We start from the raw sequence: 23,045 nt of genomic DNA, 5'->3' as shown, positions 1-23,045 counted from the left end.
GAGGCAGTCTCTTTAGCATTCCTGTTGCATCTTCTAAGCGTTGTACCAACAACGATATTATCTATGTTATCGTTCCAGTTTAAGATTTTCCGAAGTGTTTAGTCGAATTGAGACCTTTTAAATTTGTGTGATTTATTGTGTAACCGCAATTTAACGGATTTCGAACTCCCGTGGATGACCTTATACTTTTCCCTATCGAGAGACAATTTCCACTTTTCGCGCCATTCAGATATGGTGTCTAAGCCATTTTGAAAAAAGTTTTGTTTACCTGATGTCTTTACTAGACGGTAAATGACAGCATCACATGAAACAATCTAAGAGAGCTGCTGAGATTGTCTGCTAAATCGTTTATGTAGATGAGGGACAGTAGAGGACCTATACACTTGCTTGGGGAACATCGGATATCAATTCTGTTTAACTCAATGATTTTCCACCAATTACTACGCACTGTGACATTTCAGACAGGGACCCAAGAATCCACTCCCACAACTGTAGCTTACAACACAGGCACGCAATTCGGTTTGGGGTCTCTTGTTAGGAAAGGTGTCAAAGTATTGGATCAGCATACTGTGAAAGGAATCTTACTGGTATGCTATCGAGACTAGAAGACTTGCTTTAAGCTGTTACAGTACACTGTGGATAACTGTTTGTTAAGTTACTCATTCTGTCAGTTGTTGTCGATCCGAATGCTGATTTATTTATTTTTTCTTCTCACCAGAAAAATGCCCAACTGTCGGTTCACACAGGGGTTAGTACTCTGTAGGCACATAACTCGTCTGAAAGCGCTCTGCCTCTAGACCGAGCAGTCGGGTTGATCTTTGGGTTTTCCCTTGGATACACAAAAAGTGCCTCGAAACTACTCGTTCCAACGCCAAATGGTTTAGAGTGTAGAAGCTGCAGCGCAGTGCACAGATAACGTCATGCAGTTGTAAATGAATTACACCTATTGAAACGCAGAAGCAAAACGCTTTTCCTTGCAGTGTTTTTAGCCCAGTCACATAAAGCAAATTATGGGAAAAAATCTGTGTAGCCGTAAACTTTTGTACAGTGATTGATGGTGTGTAATGAATAACATACTAAAAGTCTTGCATAGTGGGAATGGGGATGTCAGGCGGTAAAGGTCAGTCTCTTGTGTTTTTCTTGTTCGTCTCGGAAACCATGGCTTTTCCCTGAAATGCTTCCTAGTACGAAATTAAACTACACTCAGTTTTCGACAAAAACGTGTTATTTATTTTGTTTCAAGGACTTTTAGTTTCTGCGTTTCAGGGGCTATAAAAAGAGAAGATAATTAAAATGTGTTTTAATGGTATAAAATTAATGTATATTGTTAAATGACGTGATTTAAGAACGAATATCATATGTTTGTAACATGTCGAAGTTCCGTAGATCCATATTAAGGGACGCATAGTGTTACAATCGTCTAACACGATGAAAAAACGGGGGGGGGGGGGGGTTTGGAGGCTATGAGCGTCACAGAAAATAGGTCGACGGATAGACGTCACGCACTTTTCTCCTTCAAAGGTCTGCAAAAAGATGAGTGAGTAGGAAATTTCCCATTCTCTCTGCCGCACTACGTCCCAAAAACAACTATAGGATATTTATATTTCACAAAGCTATACCGACCCTTACGCAGCTCGCATTATAAATCAGTGGAATGCAATGGAAGACGCGCCTGTATAGTTCATTTTTCACAAAGTACTTTAACTCTACATGGAATATGCTCTTGTTTATATAGTGATTCTTATTTTATTAAGTATTTATTTTCAGTTATTAAATGAGTTATTATGTAAAAGAGCTGAACAGCCGGAGCTGTCTACCGTTTATTACACTGAACAACCTGCCCCAATGGGACATGCTGTCAATATGTATACGTCAATGCCGATTTCATTGTCTCCACTATCAGCGGCTGGAATGCTTTTCACAGCTTCAGGGTATCAAATGTATCGCCCCGGCCTCCACTTTCTCAACATCTGAAGAGGCTCAGAGCCTTATGTTGGTTCCATCTGTAACGGAAGTAGGTCACCTACTAGACACTATAGAACTTGAGATAATTCAAGACAAATCAAGTAATGTATTAAGCAGATTAGTGTTCTAGATTTAAACATGATCAGTTTCCATCATATATTTTTGCTTCGCCTTGCAAGGTGCCTTGTGCGTGAGTGGTAAGTGGCTGTAACCTGTGCACCCCACTCTATAAGTGACAGCATTTCCTGAATGGAAGAGATTTGCCGAGTCTACTAGTATCACAATAAATGATGAGAGAAGCGAAGTAACTTTCTGGTCATTCATTAATTCACCACCAAATGACTACAACAAGGTTGCAAGGCTTCACAGTATGCTGTCAACGGCAGACAGCTGCAAGATACCACCTTTACTAATTCAATACCTTTCAACCGACACTAAATCACTGACGTCACACTTACGAACTAAGCCCTTCTCAGCCGTTGTTCGCAGGAACATACGTTACATAAAAGCTCACTCAACTACACCAAATAAGTAATCAATAAACTGAAAATAGCTCCACTACTTAAACATGTTCTCGGTGAAGTCATTTTATCTACTTACATGCGGGAACTGGACGGGAAACTCTGGGAAGATGTAGTTTGTCTGTAAACTGACAAGCGAGCCATGCTCGTAGTGGAGGCAGTCGCCTTTCTTGGAAGAGACCAATAACTGTCGTACTGGACGACTAAGAATCAATTTCCAGTCTAGCAGTGCAGAACAATGTACAGAGATTTACGTAGACTATCTCCAGGCGCGTTTTTTCATTTACTGTCATAACTCAGGACACAGAGTGATGTGTGTGTCCATACACAACACATGTCTGTATTCTATGTTGTCTTAACGCAATTTGTGGAAAAGACTCTTCACGCAGTATTATCAAGTACGCTTGCATGTGAACTTTTGTGTGTGGTTCAAGTTCCTCACCAGCAGACGCCGCACCTTACTCCAGGGTTCCATAAGTAATCTCTCTATAGTGTCTATACGTGGTTTGTCGGAAGATACTGTTAATAGTGTCAAGTCTGGTTGATGGTAACATTAAGCCCGGTTTCCCTATTCGGAAAGAATAAGGTGTGTACCGGCAGCGCGTTTCTCTCTCTGTATCTCTCTCTCTCTCCGTCCGTCCCTCTCTCCCCGTCCTCCATATCTCCCTGTCCCCTTTCATCTCTCTCTCTCTCTCTCAGTTATCGAGAACACAAACTCGACACAGCTGACCGTGCACTATTATAAATCACACCTACACAAACAGTTAAAGGCAACCACCCACATCTCACTCACTGTGAAGAGATTTCATATTTAGTGGTTTGTGCCATCAGTTTACATGCCAGTCAACAACATCATGACGTCTGCAGTATCATCTGATGATTGGTTCCTGACACTGTTCTCATTAGTAACAGCTAAGTTTACAAAACAACGCCCTCCACGTACCTTCAGCCACGACGCGGAGCTGCCCGGCCAAGATTCGTTCTGGTACCTGATGACGCCGGTGTCCAGCTCAAAGGACGGCACACCACCAGAGTCTCCAGGCTCGACGATGGTAGTTGTATACGTGTTAATCCCGATGAAGTCAGCTGAACCTAAAATTTTAAAAAAGAAAGAAAAGCCTGCTTGGGTATGGATCGGATGAAATGAGAACACTTTACGGTAAGCATCAGCTGAAAAGTAAAGAGGGGTTTACAGAACCTGTGAGTTCAGTAGGCAGAATACATAAGTGTTGTAACTTAATTTTATGTGCGTAGTAGCAAGCAAACTGTGGTACAAAAGGATACTGAAACCGAACTGAAATGTTAAGACGTACAGATGTTCGGGATGAAAGAAATATGTGCAAAACACTTACTAGAAAAAGGGACTGAATGATAACATTATTTAAGACTTCAGAGAGTAACTTTCGTGGCACTAGTCTACTCCGTGGAAAGAAAAAACTGTACAGAAAGACAAAGATTTGAATACGTAAAACAAATGAATGGAGACGATGGGTATCAGCATCACTCCAAGTTGAAGAAATTGAAGAGGAGAGAAATTTGGCAACGTCTATAGAGTATACAAAGCACGAAATGCAACAACAAAAAATCAAGATATTCTGGCTCTCTCTTCGTAGAAATCAATGAGTTCCTACCAAAATATGGTATCCGATGTACTGTATTTCATTTCCCTTTACGAAGATGAAATGCGTGCGTGGTCTACTTAAACATATCATTGCAAGTTTAATCTGAACGGCCTCCTGCCATGTGCGCTTGATTTTCTAGTGGTGTGTGTTTATGCGATTCAGCAGTCTATTGTTATTACTGACAGAAATTAAGACGCAAAATGTAGCACTATGATGTTAAATTCTTTCTTTCTGTAATATTTATATAGAAATACTTACCGTCTTTAAAAACTGTACTTTATTAGGAGACAAAAAAATACATACGTTATTACATTAGTACAACTTCAAAGTGCGGCATCTTCCGAAACAATAATTCAAATGTAAAGGTGCATAACATTTTACACAATTGTACCTAGAATCACTCCGCCTGTCATGTTTTGCGCGTACAATACATTTCCTCTTTGCGGTCTTCTTCTTCGATGTTCCTGGGATTAGCGAGATAAATTGGCTCTCAGTTTGGGGTAAGGGATTAGCATGACCAGCCGATCTCCTTCCACGACATCCCTCTGTTTGCGGTCCATGGTGAATCTCTAAAATCTCGTTGACGGTTTTCTACTGAAATTGAGATACTGAAATATCTCGTCTAGTTATACAACACATGCGCTTTCAGCAAGAGACGGCTCCACAAAATGAAGAAATATTTTATACTAATTTTCAGTTTCTCGTAAACAGGCTACTGAATTTAGCTTCATGCCGCTTCTGTCGACGGCTGTGATTTCGCTTTTATGCTGATTTGAAAGCAACCTGATTTTCCGATTGTCCTGTCACTCGAGAAGAAGACGTTTGTCTGTCAACATAAACTCGATCTCAGATGTCTTTTTTCTTTTTTTTTTTTTTTTTTTTTTTTTTTTTGGATACAGCAGTCATGCATGTACCGTTTTCCCTTGCTGCTCCACAAGCATTAGTCACTTTGTCATGTAGATATGCAAGTAACACCAGGCTAGTGTACCAGTTGTCAACTTACAGTGTGTGAGCTTTCCAAGGTATCGCTCTAATAAAGTTAGGACACTGCCTCTTCCAGGTACTCCAACGTTTACACCAAGATAATTTTATTCTTTTATGTCCGTTGCTGCACCCACGTAAATAATAAAGTCAAGGATATTTCCAGTTTAACTACAAAGAATACAGAACACTTTATGCTAATCTATAACTTTGAATAGAAGGTCCTGTTTGGGAACGACACGATCTTTGTACAGAACCAAACTTTCGTCCTATGCACAAATTTATAACGAGATGGATGAATCTGGAAATGATCCACAATTCCCCTTATTTTACAAATTTTGTCACTATTATCAACGAAGTTTAACAGTCTTAGCACAGAAGGCACTAATCTCTTGGCACGATTTGTGCATAAATTGGAGTAGAGAGTCACGGATCGTGGGTCCGATAACAATGTACATTACTTCTTCTCACTAGAGCCATCATAAAATTTACAACAAGGAAACAGTAAACTTTAATCAACTTCCTCGCACATACCTCGTAAGAAAACATTGCTCTTACCTGTCAAAACCTTAATTTTTGTCATGCTGAAGGAAATTTCTTTAGAGTGCTCAGAAAAAAATACAATCAATAATGTCGATTCCAGCTATAAGCGTTCTTAATGGGAATTAGGGATCTGTACGGGTCTAGAGATTTCGTGCAAAATTCGCTAAATCGGCATAGAGCTTGGTATAATTATGTAACTGGGTACGGCAAGCGGAAATAAGGGAGGTAGTGTCAAGAAATTTTATGATTACACCAGTCAAAAACGGTCAGTTCCACCGTTGACAGTTTATTGTATGCAGTTTACTGCTTCCAACACTTAATTAATGAGTCTTGGGATGATAAATGGAACTTGATAGACGTTCTTATTTTGTGTCAATAAACGATTCTGAAGAAATCTTTCGGCTGTGTAGAGGGGGCAGAATAATGCAATAAGTATTTTAATGTTTCTGCCCAATTTTACTTTCAAGGGGTAAAACGCACCTCGAAAGGTAATTGGATTTGGAAAGAATACCAACGAAACGGAGATAAATGAAAAATGTTTCTCATATAAAGGGTGAAACGTAATTAACGTTCTTGACATTTACAGAGTTGATTATATACAAGTGACTGCAGTTTGATTACATTGTTTCTCGAGTGGAGACTGACATCATAAAAATTCAACAGAACTAAATCTGAAAAATTTTCTCACAAAGTTCCTCCAACATCCCAAAGGACTTGACGGCGCAGGAACAGTCGTGAGATGTGTACGGTTTTCGATGTTGGAAGAACTTTGTGAGTAGATTTTCAGATATAGTTCTATCGAATGATTGTAATGTCAGTCTCTACTTGAGAAATAATATTATCAAGCTGCAGTCATTAACAGATAATCAATTGTCTGCGTCAAGGCTTACCTGTGTACTGAAAGATACCCAATACAAATCAGGATATTTAAAGATTCACCCGCAAAAACTTGAAATCCTGATGAACTTTGTTTTACGTATATTTCGTTCTCTGTCATGTATGTTACGTGAATAAATTTCGTTCATTTCACGCGCATAGTGTAAGCAAACGTTATGTTTTAAGCATTTCTTTATTGGTTAACATTACTGTAATAATTCCGATTATAATGTGAGTTATTTATTATTTTCAACTAACAAAATACACATATGTCAAAAGGTAAACTAAAAAATAAAACAGGAAACAAAAATGAATAAAAACGTAAAGTAACAATTTAAAACAACAGAAATACAAGTAAAATAAATAACCAGACGAATAACGGATGTTTTATGTATATTTTAATCAGTTATGAATATTTTATATTATGGTGTTTTATATTATGAGTATTTTAATTAGAGATGTTGAAAATACTCTGAAGGCACAATGTGTATTGCTTACTTTCCAAAAGTGGTGTCTCAGAACCCAGCTTTATTGCACATGGACGTATGTAGCTTCAAAGCTCCTTTAATTTATGTTTTGGCAAAAGTTTTCATTTTTAAAACTCATTAATACTGGTGGAGTATTGTAAAAAATTAGAGCATACATTTTTAAGAACATTAATTAAGCATCAACGTTTGTGGTAGGCACATTTGTACATATCACCATTTCGAAAACATTCCCTCCAAACCTAATACCCCAAATTACCTTTCGGGGCGTGTTTTATCCCTTAAAAGTGAAACTGGGTGGAATCAACAAAATAAGTATTGCATTATTTGGCCTCTTCTAGTCACCCTCCAAGTTTCATCGAGATCATTTATTGATACTAGGAAACGTTCCATGTAAGTATTCAGTGAGTGTTGATGCCCATAAGGTATAGGGAAATCAACATAATCGACGAGTTATTTTATTCTATCACTCGCCAGTCGTCTTACTCGACGTAATTTAACGAAGTTAACACTAACGGCTGATTACCTCCGAGCATCGAAGCCTACCAGCATACCGCTGAGGTAATGACCAAAAAGGTTCTAATACCCCTGAGGTATCATCTGTCCGCCCCCCCCCCCCCCCCCCCCCGCAACCACCGTCCCCAATACCCTTTCTTATTTTCTCGCCACATAATGTAATTTTTAATGAATACCGTGAGTTTCCTGTTGTTCAGTCCAACTGTTCATTGCGCTGCAGTTTTCTGTACCCTTTAAGACCACAATACAGGTGCGTTATTTCTGGAGTTTACTCTTCTGACTCGTATTTGTGTAGTACCCTTCCTGAAAAACATCTTTATATATCCCACTATGCAAGCCAAATGTGATAGTGTGGTAAATGTAGCCATGAATTCTACCTGCTAGTAGAAAAAGAAATCAAGTAATTTGTTGTTCTCCAGTCCTGACAGAAAGTTTGTAAGCTGTTCTTATTTTTCGTTAGACACGAATTCAGCATAGGGGGCACTTTAGACGCTATCGCTGACGGAAATAGGGTGCGCTTTTACGTACTCTACTGAACACGTCTTTCTGTAAGCAACTTGGCCCTCCAACATCTGTCCATTTGTAGTGAAATCTTTATTGTGTTAAGCATTTTATGAATAAACCATCATCACAGCCGTGAAAGGGCTCAATGTGTGCCTCTCCATTGAGTTGTTGAGTTGACTTCGGTCTTTCCATACTTCTTAATATCTCAGTTTCTCTGTATATCTGTGCTTTTGATTCGAGGAGGGGATAGAGGAGGGGCGAGGGGAGGATTAACAGCAGAATGTTTCATTTGAGAGACGCAGTGGCATTTCAGTACTCAGAGATTATTATCTCTCAACTTATAATTTACGCTGTTCACATGTACAGGTATTTTATGGTATATATGTTCCCATAAACCCGTTTATCAAGTGTCCATTATATCTTTATGTGTCTCATGCTATGTTTCTGTGCTCCTTTTCATTCTCCTTATCTGATCTGCTAGAGAGTGTGTGTGTGTGTGTGGGTGTCTGTGTGTGACGCTTTATGTACTTTGGTTCACGACCACGTGTTCTTTGAATGGTAGTGGCAGATTAGCCAAATTTCTTGTAGAGCTCAAGTAGTGTTAGGGGCCACTGGTCAGCAGCTATCATGTAGCAGGGACGTATTTTCCTTGGCCATTTCCATTACTACCTGCGGACCTCAGTCCGGCAGTGTGGAACAACACTGTCTGTGGATGAACGTGACTGTTACGATCATCTCTAGTAATGCAACGAAGTTGGAAAGTGTAAGAACTTGGTTTAGTGGAGATGTTAACACTTTCTTTCAGACCTAGCCACGATTAACCACCTGTAAAATTATTTTCAGTTATGGAGAGCCCTAATGCTTATTGATATTTCATTTCTTTAGTTCGATTACATGTGCTACAGCAACTTAGGAATGGGAAATGCCGTTATCAGTCTGTATCTAATTTCAGTTAGCGTGAATATGTCGTATATTTTCTATAAGCTCGAATTAGAATTATTTTTCTGTAATTAAATTTGGTTACGTTTCTTTGTAGCGTGTGAACTGGTGATTGTAACCACTATCTTCTCGTGTTGTGTTGAGCCATCGGCTTCGATGATTTATTCTTCTCTTGTTGTTACTTCTTTTAACCACTTCCTGTAAGTGTGTAATTTTATTTTAGTTGAATAGCTTTCGTGAAATTATGTGTGTGTGTTTTTTTTTTTTTTAATCTGGATTATAACACGTCTAGTCCCGCCGTGTGGTGAGCCATCAGCTCAATATTATTATTTGTTCAATTTCGTTGTTCAACCTGTATTTCAAACCGTGTACCAATTTCCATTATTTCGAAATATTGCCGTTTATTACTTTCTAAATATTTCCGTACTTTTCTTACTTTCTAAACGGAAAACGTCTACGAGAGTTACTGACCACACAGCTGATAGGCAAAACTAAATGCTATCCGGTCCATCATGTATTGGTTTGGTGTACCATATTATTCTTATGACTCCTTGTTTCTCTGCACAGTTTATGGGGACGAATGTTCTCGAATCTTTCCTTTTCCACTTATCCTGTATTGTTCACATGTGTTGTGATACAGGTTATGAAGTAGGTACTATAATGAATATCAAGCATTAATTTGTGGTTATGGTTTTAGTTGGCGCAGCGTTTGTAATTTAAATCCATGAGTTAATGTCCAGTGTCTTCTCAGTTATGATACTAACGTTATTTAGTGAAATCGATGTAACCTATCACCCTACCTGCTTCAAAATCATCTGATTATCAATGACGATTTGATTTTTAATGTGTTGTATTGATGTGTTGCTTTGAGAGTATCTAATTTCAATGTAACCAGATCAGGGAGATAAATTTCCAGTGATTCAGTGTAATTTAGTTGATTTAATTGCTCATCCACTCATAAACATAACTGACTGAGACTTACTCCGTACAAAGGAGCACTAGGCTCACTTTCAATTTGATCATCGATTAGGAAATGTAGTAGATAACGGGTAGGAAACGTTAAGTCATACAAATCACTTAATGCGGAGTATCTTATAACATGATCTAATGCAGTGTTAAGATTCAGATGACAGGACACGACACTATGTTTAACTCCTTTACTTGATTTTCTGACAATGGTGTATGCCCGAAACGAAAAATGAACAAAGTTTTTACAAAAAGTGGACCTATTATTGTTACCGGCCAATAAACGGTGTGAAAGACTTGATCATTATTCCTATAATGATCGCAGGACTCTTGAATTACTTTATTGTTAATCGTTATGGTAGATTTCGTGTGATATAAATGCAATATCATTTCTTCGCGGCTATGGATTACCTGAACGCAGCAGACCTTTCTGAAACGCTTTGCTACTTTTCTCGTGCCTGCGGTAAACATGCGTGAGTGATACCTTTGATGTACTGCTTCTCCTCTTCGGTGAAGCTGGGAAGGCGGGACCTGGGCCTCCCCTCTGCCACGCTGTTGTTGTCCACCCTCTGGCGGACCACGGCCGGGTAGTCGCCGTCCACGAATATCGGGTGCGCGTACAGTCCCAGCTGAAACCACGCCCACCTTACAAGAGTGCATTCCAGACGACGAAAACGTGTTACTCTAAGGTGTAGTCTGTGCTAAGCACCGGTGATACAAGCAATAACGCAGTGCTTGTGGGTATTACGAAATTCAGATTCAAGGACAAAAACATATAACATTTTCAGGTCGCAGTAAGTGCTGCGGTCCATCGTGTCAAAATGATCCAAAAAATCCACGAAAAAATCTGATTTTTCAGGAGGACACATCTCGGTTGCTACTGATCACAGAGTTTAAGAAATGTTCAAATGTGTGTGAAATCTTAGGGGACTTAAATGCGAAGGTCACAGAGATAAGGGGTCAAATGTTTTGCATACTCTTTGACCTAACGACGAGTTTAATTGCTCTCGGAAGAATGCGCATACTCTCGCTCTCCCACAGTTCAGGGTCAAAATTACACACTTCTTCCAGCCCATGAAAATTGAGAAAACCGGTTGGTTCATTTGCATTACGTGTGGTCTAGCGTTGACCTTAGGCGGCCTATAAAAAGCACCCTTTGTTCACTGAGAGTTCCTGAGAAAATCCAGAAAAACCATGATTTCTAGGTGCAAAGAGTACCTATAGCGGGGACGGTCTCTTCCATAATTTCTGTTCACGGCAGACTGTCGAAATTTTGGCATGTGTTCTTAAGATGATGTTCTCCAGGAACGCCGGCCCCCTTTGTTTTTTCAGCACCACTATCCGTTATTGAGATCCTTAGGTTTAAAGTTAAGCTGTTTTTTAACCGCTTTTGCACAGTGGTCTGCTATTACCTAAATATATAACCATAGAAATAGCTGAAATTTTAACTATACATTCTTTAGACATTCATCTAGAACGTCATTTTCCCGTTTTCGAAAATCTAAATTCGTTATCAAGATTCACCCGGAAAACCAAGATTTTTTGCTAACCAAAAATGCTAAGTGTGGGTGCCCTCTTCTGTAATTTCTCTTCATGGCAAATCGTCGGAATTTTGCAGTATGTTCTGAAGACAGTATTATGGGTGTACCCGTTTGCCCGTAATATACTGGGTTTTAAAGAAAACTATCAAATATGTCAGGAGACGGTAGTATGCATCAAAACGAGATAAAAGTGTCATATGACCGCGGGTCCTACAAAGCATACATTCCGACATACGAGTCATAGCGACCGGACTACATGCATTTGCATGTTGCACATGCATTTGCATATTAGGCTCCTTTTCACCCGTTATTGCATATTGTCACTAAAAACTAGTGACGATGCATGTTTTAAAAATTTTGACGGGTTGTATCTAGCTCGATCTAGTTTTGATGTCTCACGGATTGATCCTGACCTGGAACTGCGTGCAATCGCTAACCTAGAGGCCACTGCCTATCGAAGTCATCACAGAAGAGAAACAGGAACAGGCAGACAGAGTCAATGCTCATTCGCCCGAGCCCCCGGTTAATCCCCTCCACTGTCATACCGTAGGCGTCGGCAATAATTAAATTAATCTACCCAAGCTTTTACTCACACGCCCATTATTCAGTTTAGCTTTCTGTTTGCTTGTACACAGCTGAACGTGTTTACGACGTGTAGTGTGTAACGTCTTGTGTGCTATGTCGCCCGAAAGAAGAAACGTCGTTTTGTGAATAGCTGACCATCGTGGAACATTTATCTATGATGGAATTGTTTTATGTTCTCGAGTTTGCGAGAAAAAGTTTCTTGCATAAGACAAAAAAAAATCAGATAGACCAACATGTTAAGAAAAGTCCTCATATCCCGGAATGCAGAATAAAGGACAACAACTTCTGACAACAGCAAGTAGCAGTTCCAGGGATTTGTCCAAAGATAACCAATAAAGTCGGTTTACCACTGATCTATGTGAAGCATTCATTGCAAGCAATATTCCTCTTCACTAACCTACAAACCCTATCCTCAAAGGCTTTCTGCGCAAATATTGCTTAAATCGAAATGTACCAGATGAATCAACATTGCGAAAAATTACATACCAACAACTTACGTAAATTTTCTGGATGAAATACGCAGTGAATCAAGGACAGCATTATCTGGATTTCGGTTGACAAAACTACAGACACTGTGATCCCTACATTTCAGATTTAATTGTTGGTGCTTTAAAAGAAGATCCTTCTTCTTCCTATTTAGCAGCCTGTAAAGAACTTGATAAAGAAAATCATTTTACAATAGCCAGATTTGTGAATGGGGGTATTAGAAAAATGTTTGCAGAATCTTAGGCAGATGAAAGGGTGTTTGTGTTTATTTCAGATGCTGCTCCCTATATGATCAAAGCAGGAAAAGGCCTCCGAGCATTTTATCCCAATTTGATTCATGTGACGTGCTTTGCCCATGGAGTACATCGCCTTCCTGAAGAAGTACGTTCCACGTTTGTGAATGTAAATAAACTGATTTTATCCACAAAGAAAATTTTTCTAAAGGATCCTGCTCACATCAAGACCCACAAAGAATACGTGTACCAAATGTGCCTTTACCTTCCAAACCAGTGGTAATTATTTGGGGTACTTGGGTCGAAGCTGTGTTGTTGTACAATGAACATTTCGAGGCCATTGTGGGATAGTAAACGACTTCTATAGTGCAGAGGCTTTAGCAGTTTGCAGGTGCAAGGAAGCTTTTAAAGATCCCGATGTTAAAAAAAAGGCATTGCTGTGATTAGAACTCATTTTTCCCATATACCTGCAAGTATTAAAAAGCACGAAACTAAAGGTTTGGTGCTGAATGAATCAATTCAGTTAAAGAATGAAATTATTCTTGTGAACTCCACATTGCCGAGGTATTCCCAAGAAAAGTTTGAAAACATTTTAAACAATAACCCAGGCTTTGAACCCTTATGTCAAATTTATAATTTTTATCAATGGGAAGGGTGAACGTTTACCAGACGGCGCTCCAGCACATTATCTCTGCATGGTGCGTCGGCACCTGACGTTGACATTTAAAAACCGGAGGATTGCCCGTAGAGGTCCCATACCTTAGCCTCCTCGTTCCCCAGAACGAAATCCACTGGCCTTCTGGTTTTGGGGACACATGAAACAACTGGTCTATACCACCGTAATAAATGACGTGTAGACTACACAATCGGGTCTTCCGTGCAGCTCAGCACATTCGGAGCCAACCAGGGTGATTTCAAAGATTGCGTGAGTGTTTACACTGAAGTGTAGAGGCATGCACTGAGTTGAACGGACATCATGTTGAGACCCCTCTGAAGAAGTGGTCATATATGAGAATGTATGTTTTGTCACACCCATGGTTAACAGATATTTTTTCCTGTTTTGATGCGTACAGTCATCCCCTGAAATACAGGATAGTTTTTTAACACCCTGCATGCATGAATTACCTGCTCTGTGTCATAAATGTACCAGGGTTACTTGCAAAGTAAGACCCAATCGGTCGCGAAATGGAAGGCACAGTAAAAATTAAAATTTTTTTAATCGCAACAGTTAACTACATCTTACAGCTACTACTCTACATACCCGCTGCTCCGACTTAGACATTTGTTGTAGCAATATCCTCGTCATAGACGACACATGTCAGTGCTTTGCGCCAATTCTCTCGCTGGTCTGCAGCTCGTTGTCTGTGCCAAAACGTTGTTTTAATAGCCAGCGGTTCATATGAGCAGATATCAATACAAGAGGGAGTGAAGTACGGCCTCTGTTGTGGGTGATCAGGTACTTCCAATTGATCACGCTGAGAGAGCCGCAGTTCCTCTGCGATGTGCGGCCGAGGATTGTTATGAATAATGAAATGCATGACACGTACGTCACGTGGGGTTAAGTGAAATCCGGCGAAATCTCTCAGCAGGCACCCATACTTGGTGGGAGGCACTAGTCTCTAGGGATGTTTAGGCGCTCAGTGTGCTCTCAGAACAGAAATGAGAGGCGTGATGCTATCGACGGGCATATTAGAGACACTGTCCAACACATCAGTTCAGAGATTCGTCATAATTTCACTGCGCTTGCCGTTTAGCGACCGATGTTGACTTCGACATCCTAGTTGTCTACATCTACGTGACTACTCTGCAATTCACACTGAAGTGCTTGGCAGGGGTTCATCGAACCATAATCATACTATCTCTCTACCATTCCACTCCCGAGCAGCGCGCGGGAAAAAACGAACACCTAAACCTTTCTGTTCGAGCTCTGATTTCTCTTATTTTATTTTGAAGATCATTCCTACCTATGTTGGGCTCAACAAAATATTTTCGTATTCGGAAGAGAGAGTTGGTGACTGAAATTTCGTAAATAGATCTCGCCGCGACGAAAAACTTCTTTGCTTTAATGACTTCCATCCCAACTCGCGTATCATATCTGCCACACTCTCTCCCCTATTACGTGATAATACAAAACGAGCTGCCCTATTTTGCACCCTTTCGATGTCCTCCGTCAATCCCACCTGGTAACTTCTTCTTCTTCTTCTTGTTATTCTTCTGCTGACTAGGGTTGCCCCTGTTTCATTCCGTGGATAAACTGGAAAAACAGCTGTCACAATTCTTGGACGGTCGTCCGGTTAGTCGCTACCCTAGCAGTGGTCCATGTTTACAAATTTTAGTTAGTCTTGAAGGATCAACCGTTACCACATGGCCTTCCTATTTATTTATCTTGTCTTCACCCATTTCTTTATATATTTTATTCCACACTGTTCCCTTATGGACTCATTTGTTCTCTTGTCCCAGATGTTTAATCCTTTGATCTTTCTTAATAACTTCAGTTTCACAGCCGTTAGTGTTTGTTTTATCTTTTTCGTTTCTGCTCTAGTTTCTGCAGCTTATATCAAAACGGAGCGTAACATTGTGTATATATTTTTATTTTCCCTCAGTTGTCATAAAGTGTTTCACCTCACAGTATTTCGCAGGCACCTGGCTACCCTTACTTCATTTGACACTTGATTTTTCACTTCTACGCCTAAGCATTTTATAGCTGGTGGTAACAGTCCCTAGATAAAGTACGTAGCTTGTTCAGTTGACACTCCATCTACTTCTGATTTACATGATACAGATGCTTTTTATATTATTATACTCTTAGTATTTTTGGATACGATTTTGCCAAACTTAACAGCCTAAATTTCTCGTCGTGTAGTACAATGGTTTCACTCACGCCTGGCGTCTCAGCAGCAATGAGTTATGTCCGTCACCAGAAAGTCACAATGAAGACAGGTAGCATCAGACGTCGCCCAGGTTTCATTATTAGGTCCTAAACTCTTTTCAGTGTAATTCAATGAAGTGTCGCCAGTTTTGTCCTACTGCAAATACACTGCTGAAATCCAGTCATGTCTAAGTGCAAACCACTAAACCTAAATACAGATGTCTGGAATCTCAGTACCGACCGGTGTGCACTATCAAAATGGGCGCACGTTATAGGGTTTAAGCTCAACACATTTAAAACGCAAGTAGCACTGGTTGGTTATTTTAGGTTCATAAGCCCGAATTGTCCGCAGTCACTGCCATCTTGAACCGTAAGTGGGACAAATTTGAACTTCTCTCCTTCAGGAAGGACTCTAGGGGTAGCGATCGATGAAAATCTAAACTGGTGAGCACGTAACAGCAATGTGCAAGGAGGCATCTGCATCCCTCCATGCGCTACAAAAATATAAAAAGCTCTTCCCTCTTGACGTGAAAAAGAAACTTGTACATACATTTATACTTACAATTATTGATTACATCGATGTTATCCCGCAAGGCATTTCTCAGGAAATCTCATGGCGCCTGAGCTGGTTATGAGTACCTGTGTTCCTTATATCTGTGATGTTCGTCTCTTCGATCTACAGCTATCCTGGTTGTGTGCAGACAAGCGCAGAGATTTTCGTAACCTCTGTCTTCTCCACTGTCTTACCAACGTACACTGTCCGCCATATCTCAGCCTGACCTTAACGCTTCTGCTTGAACAACATTGTAGAAACATCCGTCCCCATTAGAACAAAATCCGTTCTGTCGGGCTCCATTTTCCAGCGACTTTCTTGATGTCCATTTCAGCAGCAGGAACGCGGTTCAGGAGTAATCTCCAGCATCATATTGGGGAACTGAATAACATCTCAAGTGTTGGAATCTTGTTTATGAAATTTCTGTTAGAGCAACAGTAGCGATTACCACTGTTCTGATATGCACTCGCTACCCTTGACATCCTGCTTTCCAACCAGATCTTCTTCATTTCCTAGTATTCTTAGCTGCTACAGCTCCTTACTGTAGTTCCTTTCACCAGAACTCGTTACATCAGACATGTTTTACACGGTACACCTAAAGTTTTTTTTATATACCAGTATCATTATTGTCATTATTATTGTTGTCGTTGTTATTATTGTTGCTACAATTATTGTATCACTGTTAGTGGCAGCGGTAGTTGTACAAGTACTGCCAGTATTAACTTTATTATTTTGTACTCACGATTAATCACATTGTCACTATAGACACTCAAATCACTTTAATACTATTTTTCATATTAAAATAGTTATTTCTAAGGTAAATACGATATTGAAGCATTGCATGTGTGAAGTCTTGGTTCGATAGAAGATAGTGCCAGATGGCTCTAATCAAATTAGTTTAAATAAGCACATAAACAAGTGAAAAGGTGCTAATGAGCGTGAAAAGAAAATGACTGCAAAAAGCTGGAAATGTAAGACTGAAAAGACGGCAAAGTCAATGTAATACGTGTAATAACATTTTTACTTTTTTAAGATAGAAATGATTCTTCGGGCGTTTTCCACGAATTTAAACCGATGAACAACGTATCCAGAAGAAATGCACAGCAAACTATTCTGTGTTAACCTTATTTTATGGGCGCATATTTGTTGTTTATGCGTGTCGAAGTGTGTAAATGTGTCGAAGTATATAAGTAAATAAAAGGTCAAAACTTTGCTGACCTACAGAATTCTTTCTGTACGATAAGCAGCACGCCCTGCTGTAGCAGAGAAAAGAAGGGAACCAGTGGAAAAATTCTCCTGTTGAAGCACAAAAGAGGCGAATACGTTCCTCTTTAAAATACCCTTGCAGAAATATAGGAAACCAGTGTCCCAGTCCTCAGTCTACCTTCTTCACCAAAATGTTTGACAAGCAAACATATTTTTTGTGCTGAAGGAGTGTAGCAGACAGACAATGAAGATGGAAGATAGATGAGACAGTGGAAATGGGAGAGAAAGACAGGTGACGCAATGACAATGGGACAGAGAAAGTGGCCGTGAAGGAGAGAACGAGACGGAGGAAGACAATGGCAGTGGCAGCCAAAGAGCGAGGTGATAAGGACGACCAGTGAGGCAATGGTAGTTAAAGAGGAAGAGAGATACAAGCAGTGTCTGTAAAAGAGAGGGGAGATGTTGTAAATGGTAAATACGGATGAGTGCACGCCATACGCATGCCTGGGTGGTCTGGATCATCCCAGACCGGCGATCTTTAGAGCGTAGGTATTAGAAAGGACACGTTTTGGTCCGAAATTTTAAACACGGGAAAACAACTTGGACCCCAAGAGTTTTTGAGCTGCCGAAATACAGTGAAGACATTGACAGTGGGAAAGGAAGACATAAGCAGACATTGCAAGTGAGACAGGAGACAGTGGCAGTGGGACATACTGTAAATCAATGGGAGAGAGAAGAGAGTGGGAAAGAGACATACATAAATAGAGATGCTGAGTGTGAGTAATAACTACAAACACAGAGTGGGTAAAAGTATTTAGAATCACGTTTCTTAAAAGAGCGCGATGTTCGCATGCTAAAATGTTTGGTGGGGAAGGCAGAATAGGGACTGAGGCAGCTGGTTCCCGAGTTTTCTGTCAGTGCCTTTTAAACTAAACAAATTCGCCTTTTTTGTGCTCCAACAGGAACATTTTGTCGCTAGTTTAACAGTTGATTCAAAAATGGTTCAAATGGCTTAAAGTACTTTAGGACTTAACATCTGAGGTCATCAATCAGCTAGACTTGGAACTACTTGAACCGAACTAACCTAACGACATCACACACGTCCATGCCCGAGCCAGGATTCAAACCTGCGACCATAACAGTCGCGAGGTTTCGGACTGAAGCACCTAGAACCGCTCGGCCACAACGGCCGGCTCCCATTGAGAAGCGTCTGCTGTGTTCACAAAAGAGCAGTAGCGAGTTCATGATCCCAGAAAAAGAATGGAACTTATCTGACGATCTGATAACCGTTTCATCGTTTAGTCATACTTCTGCAAGCGCGCAGAGTAAACATAACGTTACCACTGCCGAAAGTTTTCGTTCGTGATGTTCTTTCGCCCTTACAAATCCGTGTTCATCTTTTAAAAATATCACCACTGGCCAGATATCTGTCTCTGAAGCTAAATGAAAGAAGAAAAATGGTTTAGTAGCCAGCAAATTCCTTCCAGAGCCCAGTACAATCGATTAGTCGATAGCGAAAAACGAATAACGTTGGAGATAACACAGCTGCTGGTAACCTCTGCAACAGTTGCTACATATTTAAAAGTGTCACCACCTTTTGGTAGGTGTTTAATAAAGTGTTTTATAATGCCAGGTTTTATGTGCAGTGGAATAAGTAGAAGTTTTTGGGTCCACTTTTTTTATCGAACAGCACATTTCTCCCTCCAATTCTTTGCGTTCTAGTTGCTTAGAATTTTTGAGACCTGTGCTTGTATTTTTGGCTAATGTGCCTTTTTTGTAGAAAGCGGAAGCCTTGCTGCCAAACTTGAGAATTCTCGTTGTGGGGTCCATAACTTTTCCTGATCCCCAACATTTACGCCAACTATAAGTTTCGCACAAATGTATTACAAGTCATCAAAAGAATCAATACAACGTTTTGAAGTCATGAAATTCCCAAAAGTATGCACCAGTCGATTTATCACAGTTACTGTAGTTGGTGTGAAGGAACGTTATGTAAAAGAAACACATAGCCGCTTACGTTGTGGTGTATAAGTAGGATGTAAACGGTACTCAAGAGACGCAGAGTTTGGCACAGGAGAGGAATCTATGAAGGGCCCATCAAACCAGTCACATGACTGATGACTAAAAGAAATGTAACTTTATTATAGACTATAAAATTAAACATATTTTTGTAGCACGTGACTTTGTAAAAGTTCGCAAATCAATACTAGCACTTTTACAACGCCTAAACAATTTCATTCTGTAAACTTCACTGAAATGTAGAACTTCAGAATTTCATAACTGCATATGACTAAAATTTCTAAGTGCTTTGCCTGAAATCAGGAACCAAAAATAAATTAAAAAAACTTTATCTTCGTGAAAAGAAGTCTCAGTCAACCGGTGTTATTTGTTGGCTGTGTTCCAGTCTTGCTTCTCTACAGTTTTTACCCTATACAGGTCCGTCTAGTGGCAAGGAAGCTCTTCTCTGGTCTTAACAAGTCCTATCTTCGTGGCTGTCTTATCAGTGTTTCTGTATGTTCCTTCCTTTGTCGAAAGAGCGGATAACATCTTCATTCATAGCTTATCAGTTCACGTAACTGTCAACATCCTTCTATAGCAACATATGTCAAGCGTTTCGATTCTCTTCTGGTTTTCCTAGTCCATGGTTCCCTACTATACACTGCTGCGCTGCAGATATACATACTCGGAAATTTTTTCTTCAGATTTACGATAATGTTTGATGCCAGCAGACTTCTATGGTGAGTGTTCTCTTTGCCTGCGACAGCCTGCTTTTTAGGTCCTCTTTGATTCGTCAGACGTACGTTATCTTGCTGCCAGAGACGCTCAAATCTTTAAACTCACCTACTTCGTGGTTACCAATTTTGACTTTAAGTTACTCACAATTCTAATCTTTGAAACTCTGGACTACTTTCGTCAATTCACTCTCAATCCATATTCTGTACTTTTTAAACTGTTAATTTCATTAAACAGTTCCTGTAATTCTTCTTCATATTCGCTCAGGACGCCAATGTCTCAGAGGAACTTATCACTGTCATTTCTCGCCCTGAATTTTAATCCAACTATTTAAATTTTATTTTATTTCCATCACTGCTACTTCGATTCCTAGATTGAACAGTGGGGCGGAACACTGGATTTCTGTCTCATGTGCTTTGTAACCAAAGAACTTCGTTCTTCGGCTTCCATTCTAATCGTTACCCTTGGTTTTTATACGTTCTGTTCTTTTTTCTCTATACATAACTCCTCTTTTTTCAGAGTTTCGAGCACCTTCCACAATTTTTCTATATCGACAAAACCTATCAACTTGTCATGATTATAACTGAAACTCAGTTTTCTTTCTTATTCCATTTATGTAAGTATCACTCTTGTCAGCAGGTAGGACGTATGAGCTGTTAAAGTGGTAGTGCGATATATTTCGAATTTTTACGCTCTTGCACTTTTCGGAATTGTGTTGATGACTATTTTCTGATTGTTTGTATGTCTCCAGTTTCATAGTTTCTACATACGTCTTAAATAGTCATCTCGTTGTAGCTTTCCCCAATGATTTTAGAAATTCGGAAGAAATATTATCTGTCCCTTCCGTCTTGTTTGATTACAAGCCTTCCAAAGCTATATCAACTCTTATACTGATTCCCCTATTTCTTCCACATCAACTCTCATTTCTTAGTCTACAACGTCATCACACAAGTCCCCCGGCTCTCAGAGTCTTCAATTTTGTTTCTATGCCTATCCACTCTCTTCTCCGCATTTATCTGTGGAATTCCCATTGCACATTTAATTGCGATGCCCTTCCTTTAAACGTGACAGAAGGTTATTTTCACTTTCCTGTATGGTGCCCAAAACATAAAAGTCCTTAAAATATTTCATGCACATTAAGACAAGCAACTCTAATTACATCATCCGAATTGTGGGCAGATTACATACGCTGGGTTGCCAGTTAAGAAGTGTATGAAATGTTTTGTGGGCAAGCTTTACTCTTGCTGCTCTATGTAAGCTAAATCCGTTTTGCCTATGATCATTTCATTTTATTCCTGATTTTTTTCTGTATTTATGTAAGCGTTAGAGATGTAAATTTTGGTTGAATGTGTACATGATTAGAGGGCTTAATATATGTGTAAAATAAGAGGAACGGGCAGCTGCATTAGGGTGAAAAGACAACTGAGCAGAACGAGTACTGTTGCGAATTTTTCTGGAAGCCAAACGTATGAACAATGAGGAACTGAACAACTCGAGGTTTGACAGTTCTGAAAAAGGATTTATAATTCTGGAGTAAAGAACGTTCATTAGACGTGATTAGAGTAGTTGAGACTTCACAAGCGATTTATGAGCATAGAGCAGGTCTTGTTGAGTTATAAATGATGGCAGAATGCAGACTTTTACCGTATTACTGTTGATTGTTATTGAATAACACGTTTTTGACTGCATAAGACATATAAGTGCTATGTTTGTATTTGCTGTATAATAAAGGTTCACGTCTCTGCAATTATGTGTCGGAAGTAGGGACCAAATGTGACTGCGAACCGGCGATTGTGAATAAACAGGAAATATTAGTCCTAACTGAAAACTTTTGTACTTTTCAAGAAAGTGGTTCAAGCCATTTGAAGCCAGCCATCGAAATCAGAGACTGAATTATCGCGGGACAGAAAAGACTTAGTTGCATATATCTCTAGGCACCGAAAAGAGTTGACAGGAAAAGTCAACAAAACAACAGAGTCGCATGTACATAGCACTAACCAAAATAGTGTTTCAAAATTTGGTTAAGGGCTACGCCTCTTGTGTAATAAATAAGCAAACCGACAAACGAAATATTCTAGTCAGTTGATGTAACTATTTCGTTTTGCTGGAGCAGAGATGTAACAATCACAGTTAATAATTGCCACGACACCTAGTAGCTAGCGATTCGTCGCAAGATAAAATATTTTGGAACCAATAATAAGCTAACGGTATGGAATATTACAGTTTCAGTTAGCAGTTTAGTTAAGTTTACAATGTTTCAAAGCTGTGTGTATGGCTGAATCGTGTAGTAGCTGTGCAAAAGCAATTTTGCTACTGAAATAAAGTTAGGTAGTTTGGGAAAGTAAGGAAAATAAAGTAAGAAGATGATCAGAAAGTGTTGTAGAGCAACATACTTTAGGTACATATAGACAGCACATCCATTCGTCATGATTTAACTTCCAATACCGTTGATGTCTCAAAGATTAAAACTGTAAAATGTCGTAGAACCAGAGGATGGAATCCACTCCAGTATTTTTCCGTGGAGCTCAGTACCACGTCCTTGCAAACCTTTGAATGTCGTTCTTGGAATGCAGGAAATAATGAGTGCCAAAAAAAGTTAAACCATTCTAATTTCTGCGATTACAGAAAGATATTTTCTATAGTAACACTAAATCTGTGAAACTGTCGTTCCTGTCTTTTTGTCTTTGAATTTGATAGTCTGCAAGACTACTACACAGAATTTTATTGCGTTTTCACGAACAGCTTCAGCCAAGTAAGACTGTACTTCTCCAAATAGGTTCTCAAGAAAAAGGACATTCCTATGCATTATAAAAGTGTATGCATGTATGTACGTTCCACACATCCTCCGAAATCACTGAACCGGTTTGAACCAAAGTTGGTACGCATACCACTTAATGGCTGGAAAGAATCTCTGTGTGGGT

The 23,045-nt window shown here is 39.6% G+C and overlaps 1 protein-coding gene across 1 annotated transcript in view; it reads right to left on the bottom strand.

Annotated features, from left to right (window-relative positions):
- Nucleotides 1–23,045, bottom strand: part of LOC124805753 (myrosinase 1-like) — an 86,379-nt gene that overhangs the window by 31,506 nt on the left and 31,828 nt on the right. Inside the window, exons 7-8 of the mRNA XM_047266321.1 lie at nt 10,403–10,547; nt 3,430–3,578 (exon numbers count right to left, since the gene is read on the bottom strand). Coding sequence (XP_047122277.1) covers nt 3,430–3,578; nt 10,403–10,547 — 294 coding nt within the window. The remainder of the gene's footprint in view (nt 1–3,429; nt 3,579–10,402; nt 10,548–23,045) is intronic.

This window comes from Schistocerca piceifrons, chromosome 7 (assembly GCF_021461385.2).
Source record: "Schistocerca piceifrons isolate TAMUIC-IGC-003096 chromosome 7, iqSchPice1.1, whole genome shotgun sequence".
NCBI lineage: Eukaryota > Metazoa > Arthropoda > Insecta > Orthoptera > Acrididae > Schistocerca > Schistocerca piceifrons.
The sequence above is the reverse complement of the archived record's forward strand: the minus strand, read 5'-3'. Positions and strand labels throughout refer to the sequence as shown.